The sequence below is a fragment of the Eptatretus burgeri genome, chromosome 5, assembly GCF_056783735.1.
Source record: "Eptatretus burgeri isolate ZD-2024b chromosome 5, Ebu_testis_v1, whole genome shotgun sequence".
Classification (NCBI taxonomy): domain Eukaryota; kingdom Metazoa; phylum Chordata; class Myxini; order Myxiniformes; family Myxinidae; genus Eptatretus; species Eptatretus burgeri.
In genome coordinates, this window is record NC_140965.1 from 50,758,121 (window position 1) to 50,783,818 (window position 25,698).

General features: G+C 44.8%; 1 protein-coding gene and 1 long non-coding RNA gene across 14 annotated transcripts in view; one reads left to right on the forward strand and one right to left on the reverse strand.

Moving 5' to 3' along the window:
- Positions 1 to 25,698, forward strand: part of LOC147026423 (diacylglycerol kinase zeta-like) — a 293,140-nt gene that overhangs the window by 136,616 nt on the left and 130,826 nt on the right. For all 9 annotated transcript variants that reach the window (XM_085881839.1, XM_085881846.1, XM_085881840.1 and 6 more), the window contains 5 exons: positions 6,639 to 6,710; positions 6,824 to 6,940; positions 7,149 to 7,223; positions 12,318 to 12,413; positions 12,703 to 12,785. In XM_085881839.1, the coding sequence (XP_085737965.1) occupies positions 6,639 to 6,710; positions 6,824 to 6,940; positions 7,149 to 7,223; positions 12,318 to 12,413; positions 12,703 to 12,785 (443 nt within the window). The remainder of the gene's footprint in view (positions 1 to 6,638; positions 6,711 to 6,823; positions 6,941 to 7,148; positions 7,224 to 12,317; positions 12,414 to 12,702; positions 12,786 to 25,698) is intronic.
- LOC147026425 (uncharacterized) overlaps positions 12,500 to 25,698 on the reverse strand; it is a 147,455-nt gene continuing 134,256 nt past the window's right edge. For 4 of the 5 annotated variants that reach the window (XR_015058334.1, XR_015058335.1, XR_015058327.1 and 1 more), the window contains one exon: positions 12,500 to 13,350. This is a non-coding gene — a long non-coding RNA (uncharacterized LOC147026425). Of the gene's footprint in view, positions 13,351 to 18,133; positions 19,003 to 25,698 lie in introns of those variants that run through there. The other variant, XR_015058332.1, reaches the window with a different exon arrangement.

Consider the following 25,698-nt stretch of genomic DNA (forward strand, 5'->3'; position numbering starts at 1 on the left):
TATTGTGTTCACTCATGCACTTGCCTTCATCAACGATAATCACACGTCTGTCCTACCCAGTTATGTTGCTGAATTGACATGGTCACACTATTTCCTAAAAGGGAACAAAGGTTAACAGAGTGCTCCAGTAAGGTTGGCATTGGCAATCACCATTGGGCTTGTCTGTACTGTTTACTGAAAAATTTTCATGGTGGCAAGCTGGACATTGGAAAGCTCCTTATTCGCTGATCTATTTCTGAAATGCACTTGGCTTTTCCTGTCACCTTCCCTCCTGAAGGACATCATCCATTGCCATTGTAGTACCTGGCCTGATGGCTGATCATTTGTTTGTTTGTTGTTGTTGTTGTTGTTGTTGCATCTGTCTGTCGACTTCTCTCATTAGAGCTGTGCAGTAAATGACGAGCCATCCTCCCCTCAATGTGGTTGCTTCTTCCTCATACTTGTCCTCTGATACTCAACGAGCATGAGATCTTTACAGATCACACCTCTTTAGCTTTTTCTTAGCCCATACTCTGGGCCAGGGTAAAGCAGCCACCAAAACAGGCTCATCATTGGGATGTGCATGATCGGACATGAGTAAGATGGCCTAGCCACTCCAAGTAACATTTTCTTACTTCCTACGTAATTGTCTCCGAATCCCCCATTACTACCTCACTCCCTGTGAGGTTATGTGCTGAGACCATTGCTCTCTGTTGGAAATAGCAAGTATGAGTGTGTATGTATCTCTGGCGAAAGGAATTCAGTCTCTTCAAGTGTTTCTGAGTGGAATCCAATACTAAGATCTGTATATAAGCACTGATAGAACCGAAGCCTGATTTACCTTTTGTTTGGTCTTCTTTTGTTAATGAATCAGACTTTTGTTCATGAAGAGTTTGTGCAGGGCTCCAAAAGTCCTGGGCAATCCTTTTTTTCAGTGGGATTCCATCCCTCCTGATCACACAATCATCAGAAAAACACACATACATACATACACAGGCACTTTTGGGGGTGCACGGACATACAAGCACGTGTGTGTGTGTGCGTGCATGCGTCCGTGTGTTTACAGGTTGACTCCAAAATGTGTGCCCTGGGAAAAGTTTAATAATTTTAATATTATCCATCCAAACTTGATAAAAATTCCTGATCATGTTAATCAATCATAATGAAGATGTTACTGAAAATTTCAGTTGTTTACAACAAAATTTTACAATGAAATTACTGACGACGTCAATGTTTGATGATATGCTCCAAATGGACACCATTTCGTTCAATGCAGACGGCCAAACGTCTAGAAAAGTTATTGATCACTTGTATACACGATAATGAGAATTATCCTCAAGCTTCCTTTGCTGATGTTGAGCTCTTGACAGCAGTGCTGAAGTAATGTATTGGGACTGTGGGTGATTGAGTCAGAGATAATAGCTACAGTGCCTTCAGAAAGCATTCACACCCCTTGACTTTTGTCACATTTTGTTGTTACAGCCTGAATTAAAAAAGGATTAAATTTACATTTTTGTCACTGATATACACAAAATACCCCATCACGATAAAGTGAAAACAAGTTTTTTTTTTTAAACATTTTTACAAATCAATTAAAAATGAAAGGATTAAATGTCTTCATCAATAAGTATTGAACTCCTTGAGTCAATACTTTGTAGAAGCAGCTTTGGCAGCAATTACAGCTTTGAGTCTTCTTCGGTATGTCTTTATCAGCTTTGTACATTTGGATTTGGGGATTTTTCTCCCATTCTTCCTTGCAGATTTGCTCAAACTCAGTCAAGTTGGATGGGAAACGTCAGTGAGCAGCAATCCTCAAGTCTTTCCACAGATTCTCAATGGGATTCAAGTCTGGGCTTTGACTGGGCCACGCTAGGACTTTCACCTTGTTCTGAAGCCATTCCAGTGTTGCTTGGCTGTATGCTTGGGGTCATTGTCCTGTTGGAACGTAAATCTTCACCACAATGTAAGGTCTTTTGCACTCTGAAGCAGGTTCTCCTCAAGGATTTGCTTGTATTTGGCTGCATTCATTGTTAGCTCTATCCTTACAAGTCTCCCAGTCCCTGTCACTGAAAAGCATCCCCATAGCATGATGCTGCCACCACCATGCTTCATGGTAATGGTGGTGTTAGATGGGTGATGAGCTGTGCTTGGTTTCCACCAGACGCAGTGCTTTGTATTCAGGCCAAAGAGTTCAATTTTTGCCTCATTCTCTCAGAGTCTTTCACGTGCCTTTTCGCAAACTCTAGGCATGCTATCATGTGGCTTTTTCTCAGGAGTGGCTTTTGTCTGGACACTCTCCCATAAAGCCTAGATTTGTGAAGTGCTGCAGAGATTGTTGTCCTTCTGGCAGGTTCTCCCATGTCAGCCAAGAAACTCTGTAGTTCTGTCAGAGTGGTCATTTGGTTCTTGGTCACCTCCCTAACCAAGGTCCTTCTTGCCCAGTGGCTCAGTCTTGTTGGACAGCCAGCTCTAGGAAGAGTCTGGATAGTTCCATGTTCTTTCAATTTCCTAATGATGGAGCTCATTGTGCTCTTGGGAACTTTCTACTCTCTCGAAATTGTTTTGTACCCTTCCCCAGATCTATGCCTTCTCACAATTCCATCTCCGAGTTCTACGAACAATTCCTTCGACTTCATGGTGGAGTTTCTACTCTGACATGCACTGTCAACTATGGGACCTTGTATAGAAAAGTGTCCTTTTTTCTAAATCATATCCAATCAATTGAATTGGCCGCAGGTGGACTCCAATCAATTTGAAGTGTCATAACAAAGGGGTTGAATACTTATTAACGCAAAACATTTCAGATTGTCATTTTTCATGAATTTGTAAAAATTTATAAAAACATGTTTTCACTTTGTCCTTCAATGACATCAACGACCTCAGCGATAAACCTCACCGCAAACAAAAACAAAATGTTCACCAATTACAAAAAAAGCGATGTGGGATAACTTTGTGCACGACACTGAACAAGAATTACAACAACTCAGCAATAACAACATCACCAACATTGACATCGGCATCAAACAGTTCAATATGATTATTGCAACAACAGCTACGAAATACGTTCCAAATGGCAATATCAAAAAATACAACGCCAACTACATGCCAGAAATCACGCACCTCATGAAACTGAGACAATGAGATGAGTTAAAACGTAACACACCAACACCCAAAGCACCAGGCATAGTAGAAAGGATTTAAACACTAAACACAGATATCAAGAACGTGGTATTCATAGAATACTTACCCCACACAGTCTTAAGAAGGACTTGCTTTGAGCCAACTCTTCTGGCGGCAAATTTGTCTTTAAAAATTTAAATTCAAATCAAATGGAAGACCAAATATAATCGGTACTGCATTGGAGTCATTAGAAGGCACGCAAACAAGCAAAAATAAAAGAATAAGTCATCAGGAGGAATCTGGATAGGACTTGGATCTCATCTGCTACTCCTCTATCCTCAAACCCATCCAGATGCAGCGAAGTGAGCCTCATTCAAAAAAAAAAACAACAATAAAACGAAAGCAGATTCAAAAAAATTAAATAATTATGGCTGCCAGACCATGCAACCGATTAGGTTGAAATTTAAAGCATATATTCCCCATCACTACGAGATAATGATTTTGAACTTTCACATTGATTGATGCGGTGGTTGAAGAGAGAAATAGAAAAATATTGTCCTTCAATCAAATATGGCTGCCAAATCATGTGACATCAATTATTCATGAACACCCTGGTATCCCCAAGGCTTGAGGAATATGTGCGTGAAGTTTCCCTTCTCTGTCCAGCCACCTGGAGAAGATTTTCGAAGGTTTTAGGGTAAATCCAATCTGGCTGCCAAACCATATGACCTATGATGTCATAGGTGGGAAACTTTTTGTTCTTCATGGATAGGTGGTCATACCCGTAAGGTTTCTCCTTGATGAGTTCAGTCATTTTGGAGAAGAATTTTTTGAAGGGATTAAAAAAACCCCAAAAAACAACATTGCTGCTGAACCATGTGACCGATGACGTCATAATTTTTTTTCTGTCGACCAATTTATCCTGAGATGACCCTGAAAATTTTTCATGCTGATCGTGTGGACCATTATGATATCATAATGAATGCACATATGACATCAAAAAAAAAAACACTTATTCCCCTTGGGAGTACTCGACCAGGTGCCAAGTTTCAATGTTTTCCATGGAGTGGATTTGGAGATGCAGAGGTCCAATGTTTCTCCTTTTTCCAACATGGCTGCCACACCACATGTCATATGACATCATAATTGTACGAAAGCATTCTGCACAGGTAGTCGTACCTCTGGTGAAAATTTTGTGTCGATCCTACAAGCAGTTCCAGAGAAAAGGGAAGAAAAAAATGCAGACACATACACACGTACGGGACCGATCACTTAACCCTGCTTTTCGCTTCACGAGCGCAGGCTAACAACAAAATAATAGTGAAAAAAACACAAAACTTGCCCCTTTCTACGCACACGAGACCACTCAACCAATACCAAACACTTGTAGGAAACCATAAACAGCATCACTAACTCCAACAATGGCATAGCACCCTCACATGCAGCCATAACTACGACAGACAACATACCATCATTTAAACAACAAGCGAACATCCTCATAGACCACTACACAAGCACAAGTCATATAGGACTCAGAAAGGAGGAAAGAAGTATTACAAGAATTAAACTCAGCTGCCAACTCAACACCACCATCACGCCATTCACTCCCACACAAACAACAAATATCATCAAAAACACCAAACGCTCACAGGCTATCATCCCTGACAACGTCTCCAATTTACATTTAAAACACCTTGGACCACACAGCATGTCAGAAATCAAAAACATAAGCAATTTCTCCCACCAACACTCAAGAATTCCCCAAATTTGGAATCTTAGCAATATTATTACCCTCCACCCTCCTTGTACCAAACAGAGATCCCACCAAATCAGCCTCCTGCAGATCACATTACTTTGCACATCCTCCAAAGTTACAGAATGCCTAATACTCACATTGACAAACCCTCGCATCCTACTCTCACTCACCCAGCATGGATTCAGACCAAACCACTCCACCATCACTCTCATCACAAACCTCACACAAAACACCTTTGACGACTTCAACAACAGAAAACCACCAAAATCAGACTATTCTAACTGCAACAGACATCAGCAAAGCATTTGATGTCATCCCAAAACTTACTAACAAACAAAATACTCAACACAAACATGCACAACAACACCAAACACTGGCTTGCCAACGACCTATCATCGTAATTTTTAACAAGTCATTACTCACCCGATACTTTCCTAATGGTGTCCCTCAAGGTTCAGTCCTTTCCCCACACTCTTTAATCTGTTCATGCATGATATTCCCCAGCCACCTGAGAACATACAAATATCCTCAAATGCGGACAATATAACCATTACCTCAACTCATAGCAACATCAACACCACCACAGCACAACTTCAACCCTTCCTCAGCACCCAACAAACCTGGTTCACCATCAACAGACTGAAATTAGCCATCTCAAAAATCAAATATTACTCTTTTAACAAATTACACCAAGGAACATAGTGCTACACCACACATCACACATCACACGGAACAACATCCCTATCCTACACACACACCAAACAAAAATATTCGGCATCACTTTGAACACATCCATGTCATTCTCAGATTACATCATAAACATTAAAAAAATAAGCAAAAAAAACATTCACACCCAGGCTGAACACACTTAGGGCACTTACAGGCACCGACTTCGGATACCACAAAGAAACAACATCACTAATATACAAACAGTACATTAGATCAATCATTAGCTACGCCAGTTCATCTTGGGCCTCCAGCCTATCAAACACACATCTCAAAACCTTATCGACCATCCAAAACAAAACCCTTCACATCATCACAGGTTGCACATTAACAATACCCATCGAGCATCGACACACGGAGGTAAAAATGCCAAAAATCAGAGAGCACTTGGACATGAGAGGTGCACAGTTCCTTGCAACAGCAAGTGCCAAACCTAATCACCCTTACCACTACATGTACAACCACCTACAGGCCCATAGACACATTAAAGAGACACCACAAAGACACTAACTACAGTGACATCCTCCAAGACACCCCCCTCCCCCCAATGAACAATGGAAATGACAAAAAACACATCCACACCCACATCACCATATAAAATGCAATCAACAAACTATGCCCAAACACTATCCTTGGCATTAACCCCCACCCATCCATGACACAGACTAACCACTCTCCAGGTTCGATCGTGTTCACCTTGCACGCCTCCACTGTGGACACTACTCACAGCTCTTCCACTATAAACACACACTCAACGACACCACCGATGACACCTGCAACCTCTGCCAGGCAGCTACACGCAACAAAACGCAATATGGAAGACTGATGTATAAAATGGTTATTATGGTTCTGATGTGTAAAATATTTGACTAATTGTAGGTTGTATTCTTAATTTGTCCTGTGCTTAAATGCTGTGTTACCTCATTAAATACAAATAATTAATAGTAACATCCAGAATGTTAAATAAAGTGATTTTAGTTTTGGCATTTTTTGTGTAAATGGTAAGCTGCTTGTGGTGGTGATGTAATAAGAGGAACAATGGCTGCGTGTTGTGCAGGGATTCCAGCAAAAGTTCTCCTTGTACAGCAGAGAGGTGATTTCCATCAGTTGTTCTTGGTGTAAACAGGCAGTGAGTCCAAAAATTAGTTAAATAGCAATTAACCATTTATTTACCCATTTACCAAATTGTTCTGTAGTGCAATAACAGCACGATTACTTTGTGTTTCTCAATCCGATCCACAGTACCACAACAGAGTTAACTGTTTCATGTTGCATCAAGTTGAGGAACCTTGTCTGCTGGGAGTTCATGCAGCTGTCATAATTCCTCCAGCATGGATCATTCGCATTAAACGGCCACAGGTTTTTTTAGATGCACTCTCCTGCTCTCTGCTACAAGCACTCTACACCAAGCACTTGTTCATGGCACCAAGCTTTCAGCACCAAGCACTTTGCTCTTGACATGAAGTTTTTGGCTCTTGTTGAAAATCTTGGCAAAAAGTTGCCCTCTGAATCTAACACTGCAGTGACTAGAGTTCTAAAAATGTTCTGTTCTTCCACCTCCATGTAGAACATTGTTGGTGCTTCCAGCAGGAAGAAGACGAAAGCCTCATTTAAGCGAAAGAGTAACTGGAAAGGACTCGATGTAAGTTTGTGGCACCTGGTTGTGATGTCCGATCCAGCCATAAATAAGGGCTTGTTTAAACCCGTATGGTGGCTGTGTATTTGGGTTGTACCGATTGTAAATTTGATGTCGGCTGTACGTACTCTATGGAATGTTCGGAACAAGTTTGGGATTGTTTCTCGAAGCCATGTTCAAATCTGTGTCCATGGAAATTGCACACTCATCAAATTCAATTGATCCTCACATGGTGTGCATCATGGATTTTTGTCCATATGTGGCATGCGCTGTCGGTTTTTATCCACACTGTGTGTGCTCTTTTTCTTTTTAACCACACACTGTGTGTTCCATGTTTTTAACCACAGACTGTGTGCCATGGTTTTTCAATGACGCATGATGTGCATCACATTGTATAATCCTGCACCCCACATATTCAAACCTTCATCTGCACCCCTCACACTCAAAACTTTCCCCTTCACCCAACCCCCCTCAAAAAACACAAAGCCTCACCTTGCCCCCACAAAGCCTCTCCCCCATCCTGCACCATCCCAACGCCTCCTCCCTCTATCTCTAACTGTGTGGACCTCAAACATCTGAGGTTTCCACTCAAACCTGACGGATCTCTCAATCCAGGCTGCTGCCAATATACCAGACATCATCTTTCAACAGATTTCTTCCTCCCAAAGGATGACATCCCTGACTTCTTTGTGTCTCTCCCTGGTTATTGTCTCCCCTTGATTTGACAGGCCTGAACCACTCCCCAGCTGCGGAGTTGCACTTTACATCAACAACTCGATTTCTCACTGCCCTTGTACTGATCTTACACCTCCCAACCCCCAGAAATATCTCTGGCTGTGACTTCCCGTTTGCTCCCACCTGTTGTTCATCTGTGTTGTACCCTCCTCCAAACATTGACGACTCCATCGACATCTCTCTCAGATAACATGGACAAACTTTTAACCACTCATCCCAACTCTCTCCTCCTCATATGTGGTGGTTTCAATTGTTACCATGCAACTTGTCTGGGTGTTGGTACCTCTCTCACCAGCCATGGCACTTCAGCAAAGGACTTCTGTGATTCCATGGGACTGATTCGATCTGTGAACTCTCCAAACTGGATTTCTCCCAATGGCAAATCCTCCCTTCTGGACTTGGTGATGACTAACTTTCCTGCAAATGTCTCCTGCTCTTCCTCTGCTCCAATTGGTTCATCTGATCATATGCTTGTGAAAGTTAAAAACACTTTGGCTATTCTGAAAGAGCTGCCTCAATGTCGGCCCGGTGAGTCTGGCATTTCACTCAAGCATATTGGCAGGGACTGCGAGCAGCCATTTGTCTTTGGGACTGGTCTCCTATATCTCCTGCCCCTGATGCTAACTCAGCCTGGGAATTCTTCCACAGAAGCCTGCTCTCTCTCGTGCACCAATCCATCCCATCTAGTCTTCATTTGTCCTCCCCCACACCACCCCCCCCCCAATGACTCACTGAATCCTGTGGTGAGACAGTTGCACTGAAACAACTTGCCTTCTCTTCCTGGAAGGCTATTCCGACCAAAGGCAATCTCAGTGCATTCCAAAAAGTCTGCAACAAGTGCGTGTCCGTTCTCAGGAGAGCCAGAAAACAACATCTGTCCAACCTCAAGAATGACCTTTCAAACTTGTCCTCCTCCTATAAAACCTGGTGGTGCCTGGTCAAGTCTGTCTATGGAGTATGCTCCCCCTCCATCCCTTTCCTCTCCCTGTCAAGGCTGAAGTGCCTCTTGGCAGTGTTTTGGCCCCAGCCCAGTTTCTGATCTTCCTAAATGATCTCTCTGACTGGAAAATCCCCTTTATCTCTTTGCTTATGACTCCTCCTTTTGCCGTGACATCCCTCATCCTTCAGACAGGAAGGCTGCAGCCTCTTCCCTCTCTTCAAAACTTGACAAAATCACAAGATGGTGAAACACGTGGAACATGTCTTTCAATCCTGGCAAATCTCACTCTCTCACTATATCTCTCTGAAAGTACCGTCTGGCAAACGCTCCTATCTACTCTCTTAACAATTCTCTTGAGGAAGTTCAGTCATTCAAACTCTTGGGTCTCATTATCAACCATGACCTTTCTTGGGCAAATCACATTTCAAAACTGGGCATCCTGCATCGTCCAATGTCCTTCTTTGGCACACCTGAACTCTTATCCACATATAAGGCTTTCATCCACAGCTTGATGGAGTACTGCTCTCCCCTCTGGGCTGGCTCCCCTGCCTCACAACTTACTCAGCTTGAAGCTGTGGAAACCAAGGCCTTCAAGATTATTGTAACCTCCCACACTGAAGCTGAGTCAATGGGCCTATTACTGTCATTGCAGAAAGGTTGGTGATCGCTGTCTTCTCCCACCTCCTTCATGGTCTTGCACCCTCTACTCTTTCATTGTTTTATCCATCCCCCTATCCCCCCCCCAGTTTTCCACAGGGCACACATGGTCCACCATCAACCCCCTTCTGGTGAAACTACCTAAATCCAATATTATTGCTCACCTCTGTGCTGTACTGAAATGGGAGATGCTTAGCAGGCAGACACGAGCGGAAGGACAGTCGAGCCGGGCTGTGTTGTACAAGTGCGAGCGCGGGCGTACTCTGCCTGGCGGCTCCCCTTTATTCCGTATTCGTCACACTCACGAGCCGGGCGGCTCCAGTATTACTACGACGCCTCAGACGGCGCGCACACCCTATATCCCTTGCAGATACGATTACCACCACGACCACTCCTCCCATCATCACGCCCATCATGCATCATCATCATGCCCCTCCCCGTAGGCCCGCAGACTACACCACAACCTCCACACATTTGTTCCTCTTTTTTTTCACACCTGTGGAACCAACTTCCACATTCTCTTCAATCTCACTCTTCGGTAACTCCCCCTCCCCCAATACCCCAATACCCCCTCCTTCCAAATTTCCAGTTTGCCCTCCTGAGAGTTTCTTTCTCTATCCATCTTGTCCACACCATGCATCCTCTCCTATCCCCCATTCCTCCCCACACCAATTGCTTGCCAAGTCTGCCTCTATCTTGACCTTCAACTCTGTTGTTGGTGTCACCCCTTCTCTCTACTGTTCCTTTTGTCCGTTACATCCTGATGCATTCAATGTACTAGTACAAGCTCCACGAGCCTCGACTATCCATACAAAAAAACAAAATTGCATACTGTGTGCGCCGTGGTGTGTAACGGCACACTGTGTGCGCCATGGTGTGTAACGACACACTGTGTGTAACGACACACTGTGTGTAACGACACACTGTGTGTAACGACACACTGTGTGCGCCCTGGTGCGTAACGACAGACTGTGTGCGCCGTGGTGCGTAACGACACACTGTGTGCGCCGTGGTGCGTAACGACACACTGTGTGCGCCGTGGTGCGTAACGACACACTGTGTGCGCCGTGGTGCGTAACGACACACTGTGTGCGCCGTGGTGCGTGACGACACACTGTGTGCGCCGTGGTGCGTGACGACACACTGTGTGCGCCGTGGTGCGTGACGACACACTGTGTGCGCCGTGGTGCGTGACGACACACTGTGTGCGCCGTGGTGCGTGACGACACACTGTGTGCGCCGTGGTGCGTGACGACACACTGTGTGCGCCCTGGTGCGTAACGACACAATGTGTGCGCCCTGGTGCGTAACGACACACTGTGTGCGCCCTGGTGCGTAACGACACACTGTGTGCGCCCTGGTGCGTAACGACACACTGTGTGCGCCCTGGTGCGTAACGACACACTGTGTGCGCCCTGGTGCGTAACGACACACTGTGTGCGCCCTGGTGCGTAACGACACACTGTGTGCGCCCTGGTGCGTAACGACACACTGTGTGCGCCCTGGTGCGTAACGACACACTGTGTGCGCCCTGGTGCGTAACGACACACTGTGTGCGCCCTGGTGCGTAACGACACACTGTGTGCGCCCTGGTGCGTAACGACACACTGTGTGCGCCCTGGTGCGTAACGACACACTGTGTGCGCCCTGGTGCGTAACGACACACTGTGTGCGCCCTGGTGCGTAACGACACACTGTGTGCGCCCTGGTGCGTAACGACACACTGTGTGCGCCCTGGTGCGTAACGACACACTGTGTGCGCCCTGGTGCGTAACGACACACTGTGTGCGCCCTGGTGCGTAACGACACACTGTGTGCGCCCTGGTGCGTAACGACACACTGTGTGCGCCTTGGTACGTAACGACACACTGTGTGCGCCCTGGTGCGTAACGACACACTGTGTGCGCCCTGGTGCGTAACGACACACTGTGTGCGCCCTGGTGCGTAACGACACACTGTGTGCGCCCTGGTGCGTAACGACACACTGTGTGCGCCCTGGTGCGTAACGACACACTGTGTGCGCCCTGGTGCGTAACGACACACTGTGTGCGCCCTGGTGCGTAACGACACACTGTGTGCGCCCTGGTGCGTAACGACACACTGTGTGCGCCCTGGTGCGTAACGACACACTGTGTGCGCCCTGGTGCGTAACGACACACTGTGTGCGCCCTGGTGCGTAACGACACACTGTGTGCGCCCTGGTGCGTAACGACACACTGTGTGCGCCCTGGTGCGTAACGACACACTGTGTGCGCCCTGGTGCGTAACGACACACTGTGTGCGCCCTGGTGCGTAACGACACACTGTGTGCGCCCTGGTGCGTAACGACACACTGTGTGCGCCCTGGTGCGTAACGACACACTGTGTGCGCCCTGGTGCGTAACGACACACTGTGTGCGCCCTGGTGCGTAACGACACACTGTGTGCGCCCTGGTGCGTAACGACACACTGTGTGTGCCATGGTTTGTTCCACAGTGTGCGTTGTGGGTATTTATCCTGAAATATCTCTTCAATCATTTTTCCCATGTTGGTTGGTGTTATTGACGTTCTCTACATTGGGCTGAGAAAATTCTTACAACTAGTCCACTGTCAGTCTGGTGATGAAGACTTTCTCATGTAAATGAGGTTCCAAAATGAGCAACTTTTATTGTGATTTGGTTTGCCAGTTTTCCATTATCTTGACCCCTGATATGCATGCAGGGAGTGATTGGACAAGAGCTGAAGCTTTTGAAGATTTTTTTTGTTTATTTCACCTTTGGCTTCTGCAGGAGATCAAATGGAAACCTTTCCTTATCAAGCCTCTTACATCTCCTCTGGTAAAACCACTGCTTGTCTTTATCAATCCTCGCAGTGGAGGAAACCAGGTGAGGCTTTTCTCTTTGCTTGGTTTTACAGACTTGGTGATTTTGTACACTTTTACTGAAACATTTCCTGTCTTTGTGTCTCTCTCTCTCTCTCTCTCTCTCTCTCTCTCTCTCTCTCTCTCTCTCTCTCTCTCTCTCTCTCTCTCTCTCTCTCTCTCTCTCTCTCTCTCTCTCTGTCTCTGTCTCTGTCTCTGTCTCTGTCTCTGTCTCTGTCTCTGTCTCTGTCTCTGTCTCTGTCTCTGTCTCTGTCTCTGTCTCTGTCTCTGTCTCTGTCTCTCTCTCTCCCCAGGGTCACAAGGTCATGCAAACTCTCATGTGGCTGTTAAATCCGAGACAAGTATTTGACCTCAGCAAAAATGGACCTGAGGAGGCGTGAGTAATTTTCAATATCTTATAAGAGTTTACAACCAGCACAAGATAAACTCCTAACACACACGAGGGATGATTAACTATCAAATCACCCACTTTTTCCTTTCACACTATCCAATGGCACTTCAAGTTACATCCACATGAGCTAGTTACGAACAACCACACATGCTCTGATGAGATGGCACATCCATGTGTGTTACTTCAGCACTATGAGTGCATGTGTGACCTTCGCTGGGCAGGGGGGAGGGTGGGGGGGGGAAGACCTCCTCATGGGTGGTCGAGGGTGAGGCTATAAAATGCACAACAGAGACCGAGAGGCACCGTAGGGGAGAGATCCTGAGAGATGCCCAGCATGCCAGACACAAAAACATCAAACTGGTGGAGCATGGCCTGCAAAGTGAAAATGGGTCTGAAGGGTGAGCCTGCTGTAAAATGCCAATGGCATCTCTGCCAAGCCTGCGAGACCAGCCTGTGTCATGTCTCCGCCTTTCACCACAGGGAAGACCGCAAACAACTGCACCACATACCACTGTCAACTCTTCTGTTCATCCAATGTCCCTGTCCAAGCCTGCGAGATAAGAATAGGAAAAAAATGTAAAGGCATACGAACATTGTTCGCATGGGCAAAGCCAGTAATCATACGGGGTATGTTTGTGCCCCACAATGTATAAGCATACTCCACATATATGTGTATATATATATATATATATATATATATATATATATATATATATATATATATATATATATATATATATATATATATATATATATCGCGACCCCTAACGGGAGCAGCCGAAAGGAGAAGAATAAGATATATATATATATATATATATATATATACTATATAGTAATTTGTTCAGTATTTTGTGTAGATTGGTGACAAAAAATTGAAATTTAATCCATTTTAAATTCAGGCTGAAACACGCCAAAATGTGAAAAAATCAAGGGGTGTGAATACTTTCTCAAGGCAGTATGTATGTATGTATATATATATATATATATATATATGTATATATATATATATATATATATATATATGTATTTGTGTTTATGTATATATATATTTGTATATATATATATATTTGTATATATATATTTGTATAAATATATATATATATATATATATATATATATATATATATATATATATATATATATATATTTGTATATATGTGTATATATATTTGTGTATATGTATATATATATATATATATATTTGTGTGTATATATATATATATATATATATGTATATGTATATATGTATATGTATATGTATATATGTATATGTATACATATGTATATATGTATATATGTATACATGTATATATGTATATATATATATATATATATATATATATATATATATATATATATATATATATATTTGTGTATATATATTTGTGTATATGTATATTTATACATATGTATTTGTGAATATATATATATATATATATATATATATATATATATATATATATATGTATATATTGTTGTGGAAATGGCCCTTAGTATGCTACTAAATATAGGATTAGCCCAGATCCCCCATTAAATGCATGTTTAGCCAGGCTGTTGGGTAAAATGGACGTTACATGTGTGTCGGGAGGTGTCACAGGCTGTTATTTGTGCAGTGGAGTTGGATCGAGAGCTTCTTCTTCTTCCTTCCTCTCTCCAGACAATAGTCCCCGCCCAGCACTGAGAGGGGGAGTGGCCAAAAAGAGGAAGTGAAACTCAGAGGCCAAGCACCGAAAAGAGGAAGTGAAACTGGAGAAGTAAAAAACTGCAGTCGGCTTTGAGGCATGCTCGGGCTTGGAGGCAAGCAGAAAAAGGAAAGCCAGTGGTGATTCTGCCGGGAGAGAAACTGAACCTCAGCGTGCCGGGTCTGCCTTCTGTGGCCTGGAGAAGCGAGCCAGGGCCGAAGGAAAGGCAGGGAAAGGACTGCATGAGGTCTGCCTGCCCTCGGCTATATGAGAGACGACTGCTGGGAGTCGTGATCTGCTGTGTCTGTCTGCGATCTGCTTCGTGAAGGAGGCCTGGACTTGTATGCTGGACCTTGTGAGAAACCAGCTGAAACCCATCATCGACCTGACCGTCTGGTGCAGTCGACCTCGCGGGGTCTGAACGCGCGGAGGCCGTGTGCGTGGGCGGTGCGACATTGGAGGACGAGTGCCATCTTGCCACTTGGAGTGCTCGAGCCTGGGGCTCAAATCCAAGCTTGGGACATCGGCTTGTTACGAGCCACATTCGTGCTTTTGACACTTTCCTCTCATCCATGAAACGTCACCAAGTACTCTGTCTTGTCTGCATGCTGTCTGTGTCTTGTCTGCATGTCGTTTAAGGCTTATCTCGTTAGGGACCCCTTCGAAACTCGTAATCCGTATCTCCCTAGTTAAGAATGGGTTATAGATTAATTAAAACATTGTCGTGAATGTTTTGCTTGTGTCGTGTTCCCAGATGTCCCCAATAAATCTGGCTGATTCGTATGAAGTTGCCGCTTTGAATTGGTTCGTGCCGCGTCGAGGAACGATCCGCTCGATTTGGATATAGAAAAGGAAAATGGTTACAGACTGGTAGACTCCACTCGGTCTCTGACAAACCAATCTGTAACCAGGGTATATTCCCCCAGCTGGCAAGGTACAGGTGTATTTTGGTACCGTGATTCGAGATGCACAACCCAAGAACTGTGCCGAACCAGTCGGCATTATAACCCCGGAGACGGTGGTGGTTGGGTGCGAAAACCCAAACTGGGTATGGACGGCGATTGACGCGCTCGTCCAAGAACCTTCCACTCTGGATCCGCAACATTTGGTGTCAGGAGTGGGATATTTGGACCTGTGGTGCATTTCGAACCCCGAACATTGGTTACGAGAGGCGCGAGGGGGGGGGAGGGGGTGGGGGGAAACGGCGCTCGCAAATTTGATTTTATTTTGAGCGGATCGGGTGTAAAACTTGGAAATTATGAAGAAAATGGAGTCGCAAAATGGCGGCGCGGCACGACACGAAGCGTGAGTGGGCTATTAATAGTGCAATGAGCCGCACGGCACAAAGGAAACGCTCCCGCCCACCGGTTCGGGCAACGTGGACACGGTTTGCGCCATGGCAGACGAATCAGGACGCCAACGCATACATTGACGAGATTCATACACGATTGTCGGATGCCTTGGAGCAGTGGAGGTGTGGTGATAATTATATAGAGGAGTTGCAGATTAAGTTGCACAAGGCACAACGGCACGCAGACGAGGTTCAGGAGAGTGTTATGTGCACGGGGAGTCACAACAATTGGCCGATGCGCAGGAACGAATTCGGGAGCTGGAAAAGGACTTAGCCAATGCAGACGAGATTCAGGAGGATTATGTGCACAGGGAATCACAACAATTGGCCGATGCACAGGAACAAATTCGGGAGCTGGAAGAGGACTTAGCCAGCACAGGCGTGGAACTACATGGAGAAATGATTAAAGTAGAGTGTTTTACCCATCAAGTGGTGGAAAAGGCAAGACAGTTCAAGGAACTACAGGGAGAAATGAGGAAAGTAGAGTGGAGTACCCATAAGTTGGAACAAGAGAAGAGCGAACTCAACAAAAGAATAGAGGAAGAGCAAACTAGTAACTCCCAGGATAGGGAGAACTTGGAAAAAGAATGGAAAAAAGCTAGAAAAGGAAAAATGTGAACACGATTTGGAATTGAAACAACTGAAGGAAGAGGTAAGATCAGGCAATCAGATGAGAGAAAGCCTCGAACAGAAGATAAAAAGAGGAGAGAAATTTCTGGAGTAAAGGAAGGAAGAATTGTTGGAAAAGTCAAGACAGTTCGAAGAACTACAGGGAGAAATGAGGAAAGTAGAGTGGAGTACCCACAACTTGGAACAAGAGAAGAGCGAACTGAACAAAATAATAGAGGAGGAGCAAATTAGTAACTCCCAGGATAGGAAGAACTTGGAAGAAGAATGGAAAACTAAGCTGAAAGAGGAAAAACGGGAATTGCAACAACTGAAGGAAAATGGTAAGAATAGGCAATCAGATAAGAGAAAGTCTGGAACAGGAGATGGAAAGAGGAGAGAAAGATCGGAGGAAAAGGAGGGAAGAATTGTTGGAAAAGTCAGCACAGTTTCGGAAATTGGAGTGCAGGGGAAATGAACTGGCATGTGAATTGGAAATTAGCGAGGGATATGGTAAGAGAATGGACGAAATGAAGGAGGAAGCATGCAAAAGAGGTGTGGAGATGAAGGAATTATGGGGAAAAGCTTCTGAGTTACGGAAACGCCAAAACAAAGAGACGGAATTACAAAACTAGCTGAGGATGTTAAGAGAGGAAAGAAAGAGAACGGAGAATGTAACGTTAAGGAACCACACTGTGCAGATCGAACAGCTAGAAGCCAAAGCAAGGTTGGAGTATGTGGAGATGGTGAAAGAACAAGGAATGAAGCAGGAAAGAGAGATCAACCAATTGAGAGAGATGACGAGATTGGAGAAGGAAGAACAAGAGAGACAGTGGGAGAGGAAACAAAGAGAAAACGAATTTGAAATTGACCAACTAAAGGAGAGAGCAAAGTTGGAGTACGCGGAGATGGAAAAACTCCGGAAAGATAACGAACAACTAAAAAGGCTCAGAGGAAGAACGACTCAAATGGAAAGGAAAATGGAGCCAGGAAGTAGAACAGCACAATAATGTGGGATGTGTGGCATCACCACAGGGAGGAATGTTAGTGGTGCGGAACTTGATTGACATCACTCGTCGGATGAAACAACAATTAGAGCAAACCCTGGTGATGGAGACATTGAGCGAGCATTCGGGGTTGTTGACGAATGAAACACATTTTGAGCAGGTCCAGCATGTGGAGCTGACAGCCCCAGAGGAGTGTGGCGAATCGATGATGAGCAACCTGCTGGAAAGAAGCGACCGGACGAGGTGACTCTGTGACGAAGCAGGTACGAGGGCACATGCATACATGGTGCAGACGATGAGCTTGAGGTAGAAATTGAATTTTATGTTAATAAGGAGACTCTGTCCGATGGGGTGCACGTATGCGTGACCCCTGAAGGTGTGTGTGTGTGTGTGTGTGGAGTGCCTGTGAATGAATGTTGTGAGCCCACACTCCAGACTACAGCACCGGTATGTTCTGCCGAGGCCAAAGTGTGTGTGTACTCACGTGGCGTTCGGGAATGTAGCCTTGGAGTGTGAGGCAGTTCGTCACTATGCAGGCAAGGTTGAAGGTGTGGAATGTGAACACCTAACCTTGGAATGTGTGCAGCCTGCTGTGTGTGGGAGTCCTGAGCGTGGAGTGAGTGGTGACATAGGAAATAGTTTAGAGGTGCAATGGGAAAGATAAATTCCACCAGGACAGAACTTGAGCCAGGGGACAAAAACCAGAATGGACAACTCCGCATGGGTTCTTACAGAGTTAGAGGTGCTGCATCCAGGAGCAGGCTTTAGAAATTGGATTCTAATTTCTCTATCAGCCTCACAGGAACTTTCGGGTAGAGCGCAGATGAGTGGCAAGTGGCACTGGCGTGTGTCATTTGGTCTTCAAACCTTTCTGAGCACACGAGGGGTTTGGCTAGCTGAGTGGGGTTTATCTGTCTTGAGGGAGTTATGGAGAAGAGGGGGAGGCCGGCTCCCCGATGGGGGTTTACCTGATTTCCGTGAACCCTGGAGAAGAGGGGGAGGCTGCTCCCCCGATTGGGGTTTACCTGATTTCCGTGAACCCTGGAGAAAGAGGGGCAGGCCATTCCACCGATTGGGGTTTACCTGATTTCCGTGAACCCTGGAGAAGAGGGGGAGGCCATTCCACCGATTGGGGTTTACCTGATTTCCGCGAACCCTGGAGAAAAGGAGGGGGTGGAGGCAAAAAGGTCTAGTAGTAGTCACACTCCCCTGCCAGCGAGTTATTCCTAGCACCACCAAATGAAAAAAAGACAAATAAGGGCCTTGCCCAGGTTTAATAGAATGGAACAGTGTGCCAGGTCAGGAAAAATGGGTCATTAGGATCATTCCAGCCATAGCAGGGTTTGTTGCATTGTCTAGAGCTAAAAGTAAATGGTTAGGTTCGATGGACTCTCCTCCACACCATTCATGTGTGACACCTGGTATGAGTAATGTTGATGGGAAAATTTGTTAGCAAGGGCCATGCTCGGTCACCCTCTCCAAGTGCCAGAGAGGCCACCAGTATGTCATGAGCACACATCCATGAAGATACCAGTTTGAGTAAGAAACACACCATCCTGTCAGGAAAGAAAAAAAAAAGGGAGAAGGGAAAAATAAAAAAGACAACTTAACCAAAACAAGTCCCTACCAAAATAAGGCAGGCAAGGAAGGTTAAGGGTCTGAGGTCAGCACACCCATTTGATGACAGAAGGCATAAGAGTGGCATATATTTGTATATATTGTTGTGGTTACCAAATTCGCAAACCACCATTCAGGTCCCTTAGGTGAGGTATCTCGGTAAGTACATGTGTAGTTAGGCCCAAACCCGTTGTCCAGTGGGAATACATGTCATTTATGCGTGCTGCGACTCTTCAGGATAGCCGTTTTTCTTTTACTATCTTTAATTTGGACCAACCGCCATTGTTACCACCACCAACCACCGCTTCACCACAACCGCCACGACCTTCACGTCACACCTCGCAACCGTCGCATCGCCACCGTTCTTGCGCCGCCTGTGGGTACCGGTGTTGGACTCGTGCAGGGCGCGCGCCGAACAGCGTGTACAAAATCACGGATTTTGTGCTTCAAAAACGGATCAAAAACGACACGCCCACTTTTTGCCGTCCAATCGGTGAGTGAGGGGCGAATTGGCCCCGCCCCCAGGGCGTTGGAGGGCGATCGATATATGCAAATTTATGGATCAAAAAGCATTCACGCCCACTTTTTCTCGGGCCAATGGGGAGCGAGGTGAAAGGTCGAAGGGAGGGGGTCAAAGATGAGAGGGCGAAGCCACGGGGCTGATAAAAAGCGACCGTGTTCGTCAGAGTAGTAGAGTAGGAGAGTCGAGAGGGAACAGAGAGTCAAGACTTCGCGGGCATTGGAGTTGGCAAGAAGGAGCTGGTCGTCGTGTGCGTTGGAGTCGGAACGGAGGGGACGGAGCTGTGGAGAGGCGGCGAGGGCAGACGAGGGGGTGCTCGCGTCGTGCGGGGAGCTGCACCCCAGGGAGGCCGACAGCGTGACCTGGCCGAGGTGGAGACGCTCGTCGCGGGGCAATAAAAATCCTCTATACCCCGAGCATCAGCAACCCCCTCCTGTTTCCCCCCGCGCTGAGATAGTGCGACCAAGGGGGCCCCTTTCCCACCCCCTACCAGACACTGCCCGCGAGGCCCGCGGAGTTGAGGCACCATCGCCGCTCCGCGTCTCATCACCAGACGGGTAGGCCCGACCCGGTCTCGGCCTCAGGCCCGCCTCATCTTTGAGGGTATTCTTTTCTTTGGTTTTGGGTATGTGTTGTCGGCGCCGTCTGTGAAGTAAAATTGTATAAGTGTTGCCGTGTGCTCGTGTAATCGGTATTAGATCTGCATTGTCGCATTTGCTTTTTGTGTAAATTGAATTGTGTTTTTCTTTTCTATGTGCTTTTGGTGGAATTGAATATGTGTGCTTCCCGTGTGCCGCGAATAAATGTGCTTTGTGTTGAACTGTTTCCCGCTTCGCTTCGTCATTTCCTTCATTGAATCCTCATCTTGCTTCACGTAAAGGGTTGGTAGTGGGCTGAATACGCCCGATAATTAATCGAACCGTCGAGGTCGACGATAACACCGCTCGGTTATTCTGATAGTACGGAACGGGTCGCTTTAGTGGCCCGTGTCCAAAGTCGACCTGCGGCGAGGTGCGATCGTCCGGTCTACCCTCCGCGTGGGTACTTTGGTAGGTCGAATTTGGCGAGCAACCCTATCCCACGCGGGGGCTGATTGGCTCGATCGCGGTGAGACCGAAAGGTCCACCCGTGACTGGTTCCCGGCGTTAGTCCGAGAGGGTCACGACTGGATTGTCCGTCCGGTGGGCGACGTGCCGCGATTCGAGTTACGTGGCCGTCGCACGCCGGCGGGCGCGAATCCGCAACAATATATATATATATATATATATATATATATATATATATATATATATATATATATATATATATATATATATATATATATATATATATATATTTATATATATATTTATATATATTTATATAAATAATATATATATATATATATTTATATATATATATATATATATATATATATATATATATATATATATATATATATAAATATATATATATATATATATATATATATATATATATATATATATATATTAGGGTGTTTCACTCATGGTGGTAAAAAATGAAATTTGTTGAAAATTGTCAGAAGGGGTGTCCCCTTGTTTCTTATGACCCATAAATATTTTCGGCAAATATTTGGTTTGATTCGTCAATATTTACTGGTCCCACAGTTGGACAAGATTCCACATTTCAAGTGAAACTTCGAAAAAATCAAATGGAGAAGACAAAAAATTGCAACAAACGTTTATTGAACTGAAAATTAACAAAAAAATTTATGAAAAAGAAATGTAGAACAATTATGCAAGTAGAGCAGGGCAATCAAATCATTGGGCTCAAGGAGCAGGAGGGAACTTAGCAGTCACTCCAGCCTTTGTTCTCTTGATGGTCTTCCGGTCATGATGAACAACTTTGAGGAGGAACTGCTTCTGCTGCTCGTCTTCGGTTCGGGCTTGGAGTTTTTGTATCAGTGCCACTCCTCTCTCTGCTGCATCATTGGTGACCTGCAGGCCTCGGACGGTAGCTCGAGTTCGTGGATCTTGCAAAACATCTTCCACGTTATGGGTAGTGACCATCCTCCCAGCAAAGATCCCAATGGCCTCTAGTGTTCGCCCTGTTACCAATTTGGAAAGATCATCAGGGAGAGTGAAGTTCTTCTTTTCAAGTCTCTTGAGTGCTTTCGAGGTTGCTGGACGGCTTTGGTTCTTGACCATGGCCGCCCGGTCATCGGGAGACACTCGTTCGTCGAAGAAGGCTCGGGCCACTCCTTGCTCTGAGAGGGACCGGAGGTGCCTTTGGAGGGCCTTCTCTGCCGTTGACCCGAGTTCTCTATCCACAAACACCTGGAGAATCGCCAAGAACTCCAGGTCATTCTTCGGTGCACAGTTTGGGACAGCTGCCTCATGCCAGAATCTGACGTAAATGAGACTGACAAAACGGGCCAGTCATCGGACTCTGCATTTTTCCGAACTCGTCAGCTCCAGTTGTTGCAAAAACAGGGCAATCTTCAGGATATAAATAGCCTTTGCCATCCATCTCGCCTGATGGAAGACTCCAGGGGCCCTAAATCAAGGCAGATCTCCGCTCCATCCTCCGAGGTAGAGAAGAGAGAGCTGAAGGAGTTCGAGATAGTCCTCTCGGGTGGGCTGCATCATGGATGACTCTCCTGAGGAAGTCTATCATCTTCAGCCTTTGTGATTCACTCCACTCATCCAGGGGTTGTTCGTCGCTGAGGGTACCGGCAGATGTCTTGTCCAAGACATCCCATTTTCCTCGGAATCGTTTGAAGAGGGGAATGTCGGGACCTGGGGCAGAGCCGAAGAGGAGTTCATAGGTGTTCTTCAGTACCACCTCGTGAATGTGATGTCGGCATGCCAGCCAAAGAAGAGGTCTTCCAAGGGACTGTTCAATTATGGTGCAGGCTCCGCTAATCATGCCACTGTTGGATGCAGTCGTATCAAATGAGAGACCGATGATCTTGTCAGCAATCTGATACGTGTCCGGCAGCCGAAGAACGGTATCTGCTATCGACATATCGACATAGCTGACGAAGGGAACCTGTATGTTGTGTGCAATTGATTTCCAAATTCGTAACAATATTGAAAAGTTCATGATAGACGCTCTCAAAAGGCACCGTACATGTGCTCAGTATTTAAGGAGATCCGGATCTTGTCTATACAAGAGCTGAGGCCAAGAGATTAAGGTTTTGTCTTCACAAAAAGAAGAACAAGAAGAAGATGAACAACGCCGAGCTCTCTATGAGCAGCGTACGCTACGCGAGACGCTGCTAAAAACGTCAACATACTATTCAAAAGTGTGCGATCTGTTAACACGGTCCCATTTCGCTAAGATTTTGCATGAAGCACTTTTTATTGGAAAGGCTCAAAGGCAAACCTGTGCTGATAAAATTATTGCACTTCAGAAAAAATAAAACACCCTAATATATATGTATATTCTGAAACGCAAAAGAAACTTACCACCTTTTAAACCATCAAATATCAACAAAAACACTGCATGTAGTAAATGTGTGAACTTATTTGTGGACAATAGTGTCCTCACTGTCAGACAAAACGGTCACGGATGGTCACTTGAACCTTCAATGGTCACTTCATAGCACAGCTGTTGAACAGCCGTTTTGACTGTCAGTGATTCGCCAAGGGGTATGGGATGATTTTAATGAGCTGCAAGTGATGTCTTGATATTGGCTTTTAAAAGGCCAGTGCAAAATGGGCATTTCAATCAACATGCCACGATTGTCAAGGGATCAACGGCAGTGTGCCTTGGGCATACTGCAAAGCGGATTGAGCTACCGTGAGGTGGCACGTTGCCTTGGCTGTCCACACCAGACGATATCGGCCCTGGTGGACAGAGACACCCTCCACAACGCTGCAGATGACAGACCTCAATCAGGGAGGCCAAGAGTCACCATCTGCAAGGCAGGACAGGCAGATGGTCCTAAGTCAGATGGCTTCAGACATTGAGGACTGAGTGGGACAGAATCCAGCAGCAATCTATCCAAAGACTGGGAGGCAGTATGCGCCGACGATGCACTGCCTGTATCCAAAACAATGGTGGTCACACACACTATTGAAAGGGGACTGACATTGCACCCTGTGCTGTTCTGTACTGGAGAACAAACTTATGAGATGGTGTATCTTGGTCAAAAACTTGACATGCCATCAATAAAATGCCAATGTTTCAATTAGCAATTTTTGGTTTGTTTTATTTTGAACTGTTACAATTTTATTACATTTCAAACAAGTGGGAAGTTTCTTTTGCGTTTCAGTATGTATGTATGTATGTATGTATGTATGTATATGTATATATATATATATATATATATATATATATATATATATATATATATATATATATATATATATATATATATATATATATATATATATATATATATATACCAATACACACACACACACACACACACACACACACACACACACACACACACACACACACACACACACACACACACACACACACACACACACACACACACACACACACACACACACACACACACACACACACACATACACACACACACACACATTATATATACATACATATCCACAAATATATATATATATATATATATATATATATATATATATATATATATATATATATATATATATACATACATACATAAATACATGTATTAGTGGGGCAACTTAGCTAAATATAGCATAACAATTGTGCATTTTGTGAGGAAAGCACCAAATTTGGCACACTAGTAGCCTATCATGTTATGAACAGATTTGGATATTGGGTCATCTCAAATTCAGCCGCTGATAGCTGTGGCAGCCATTTTCCACTGCCATCAAAAATTTTGAGATGGCCCAATATCCAAATCTGTTCATAACATGATAGGCTACTAGTGTGCCAAATTTGGTGCTTTCCTCACAAAATGCACAATTGTTATGCTAAGTTGCCCCACTATATATACATACAGATATTTACAAATACATATATATATATGTATATATATATATATATATATATATATATATATATACATATATATATATATATATATTTGTATATATATATATATATCTATATATATATATATATATATATATATATATCTATATATACAGTGGGGAGAACAAGTATTTGATACACTGCCGATTTTGCAGGTTTTCCCACTTACAAAGCACGTAGAGGTCTGTAATTTTTTTTATCATCGGTTCACTTCAACTGTGAAAGACGGAATCTAAAATAAAAATCTTGAAAATCACATTGTATGATTTTTAAATAATTAATTTGCATTTTATTGCATGAAATAAGTATTTGATACGTCAGACAAAACAGAATTTAATATTTGGTACAGAAACCTTTGTTTGCAATTTCAGAGATCAGACCTTTCCTTTAGTTCTTAACCAGGTTTGCACAAACAGCAGCAGGAATTTTGGCCCACTCCTGCATATCTGCATACATGCAGATCTTCTTCAGATCCTTTAGGTTTCGGGATGTCGCTGGGTAACACAGACTTTCAGCTCCCTCCAAAGATTTTCTATTGGGTTCAGCTCTGAAGACTGGCGAGGCCACTCCAGGACGTTGAGATGCTTCTTACGGAGCCACTCCTTAGTTGCCCTGGCTGTGTGTTTCGGGTCGTTGTCATAATGGAAGACCAGCCACGCCCCATCTTCAATGCTCTTGGAAAGGGAAGGAGGCTGTTGGCCAAGATCTCGTGATACATGGCCCCATCCATCCTCCCCTCAATACGGTGCAGTCGTCCTGTCCCCTTTGCAGAAAAGCATCCCCAAATAATGATGTTTCCACCTCCATGCTTCACGGTTGGGATGATGTTCTTGTGGTTGTACTCATCCTTCTTCTTCCTCCAAACACGGCGAGTGGAGTTTAAACCAAAAAGCTCTGTTTTGGGTTTCATCAGACCACATGACCTTCTCCCATTCCTCCTGTGGATCATCCAGATGGTCATTGGCAAACTTCAGACAGGCCTGGACATGCGCTGGCTTGAGCAGAGGGACCTTACGTGCTCTGCAGGATTTTAATCCATGACAGCGTAGAGTGTTACTGATGGTTTATTTTGATACTGTGATCCCAGCTCTCTTCAGGTTTTTGACCAGGTCCTGCCGTGTAGTTCTGGGCTGATCCCTCACCTTTCTCATGATAA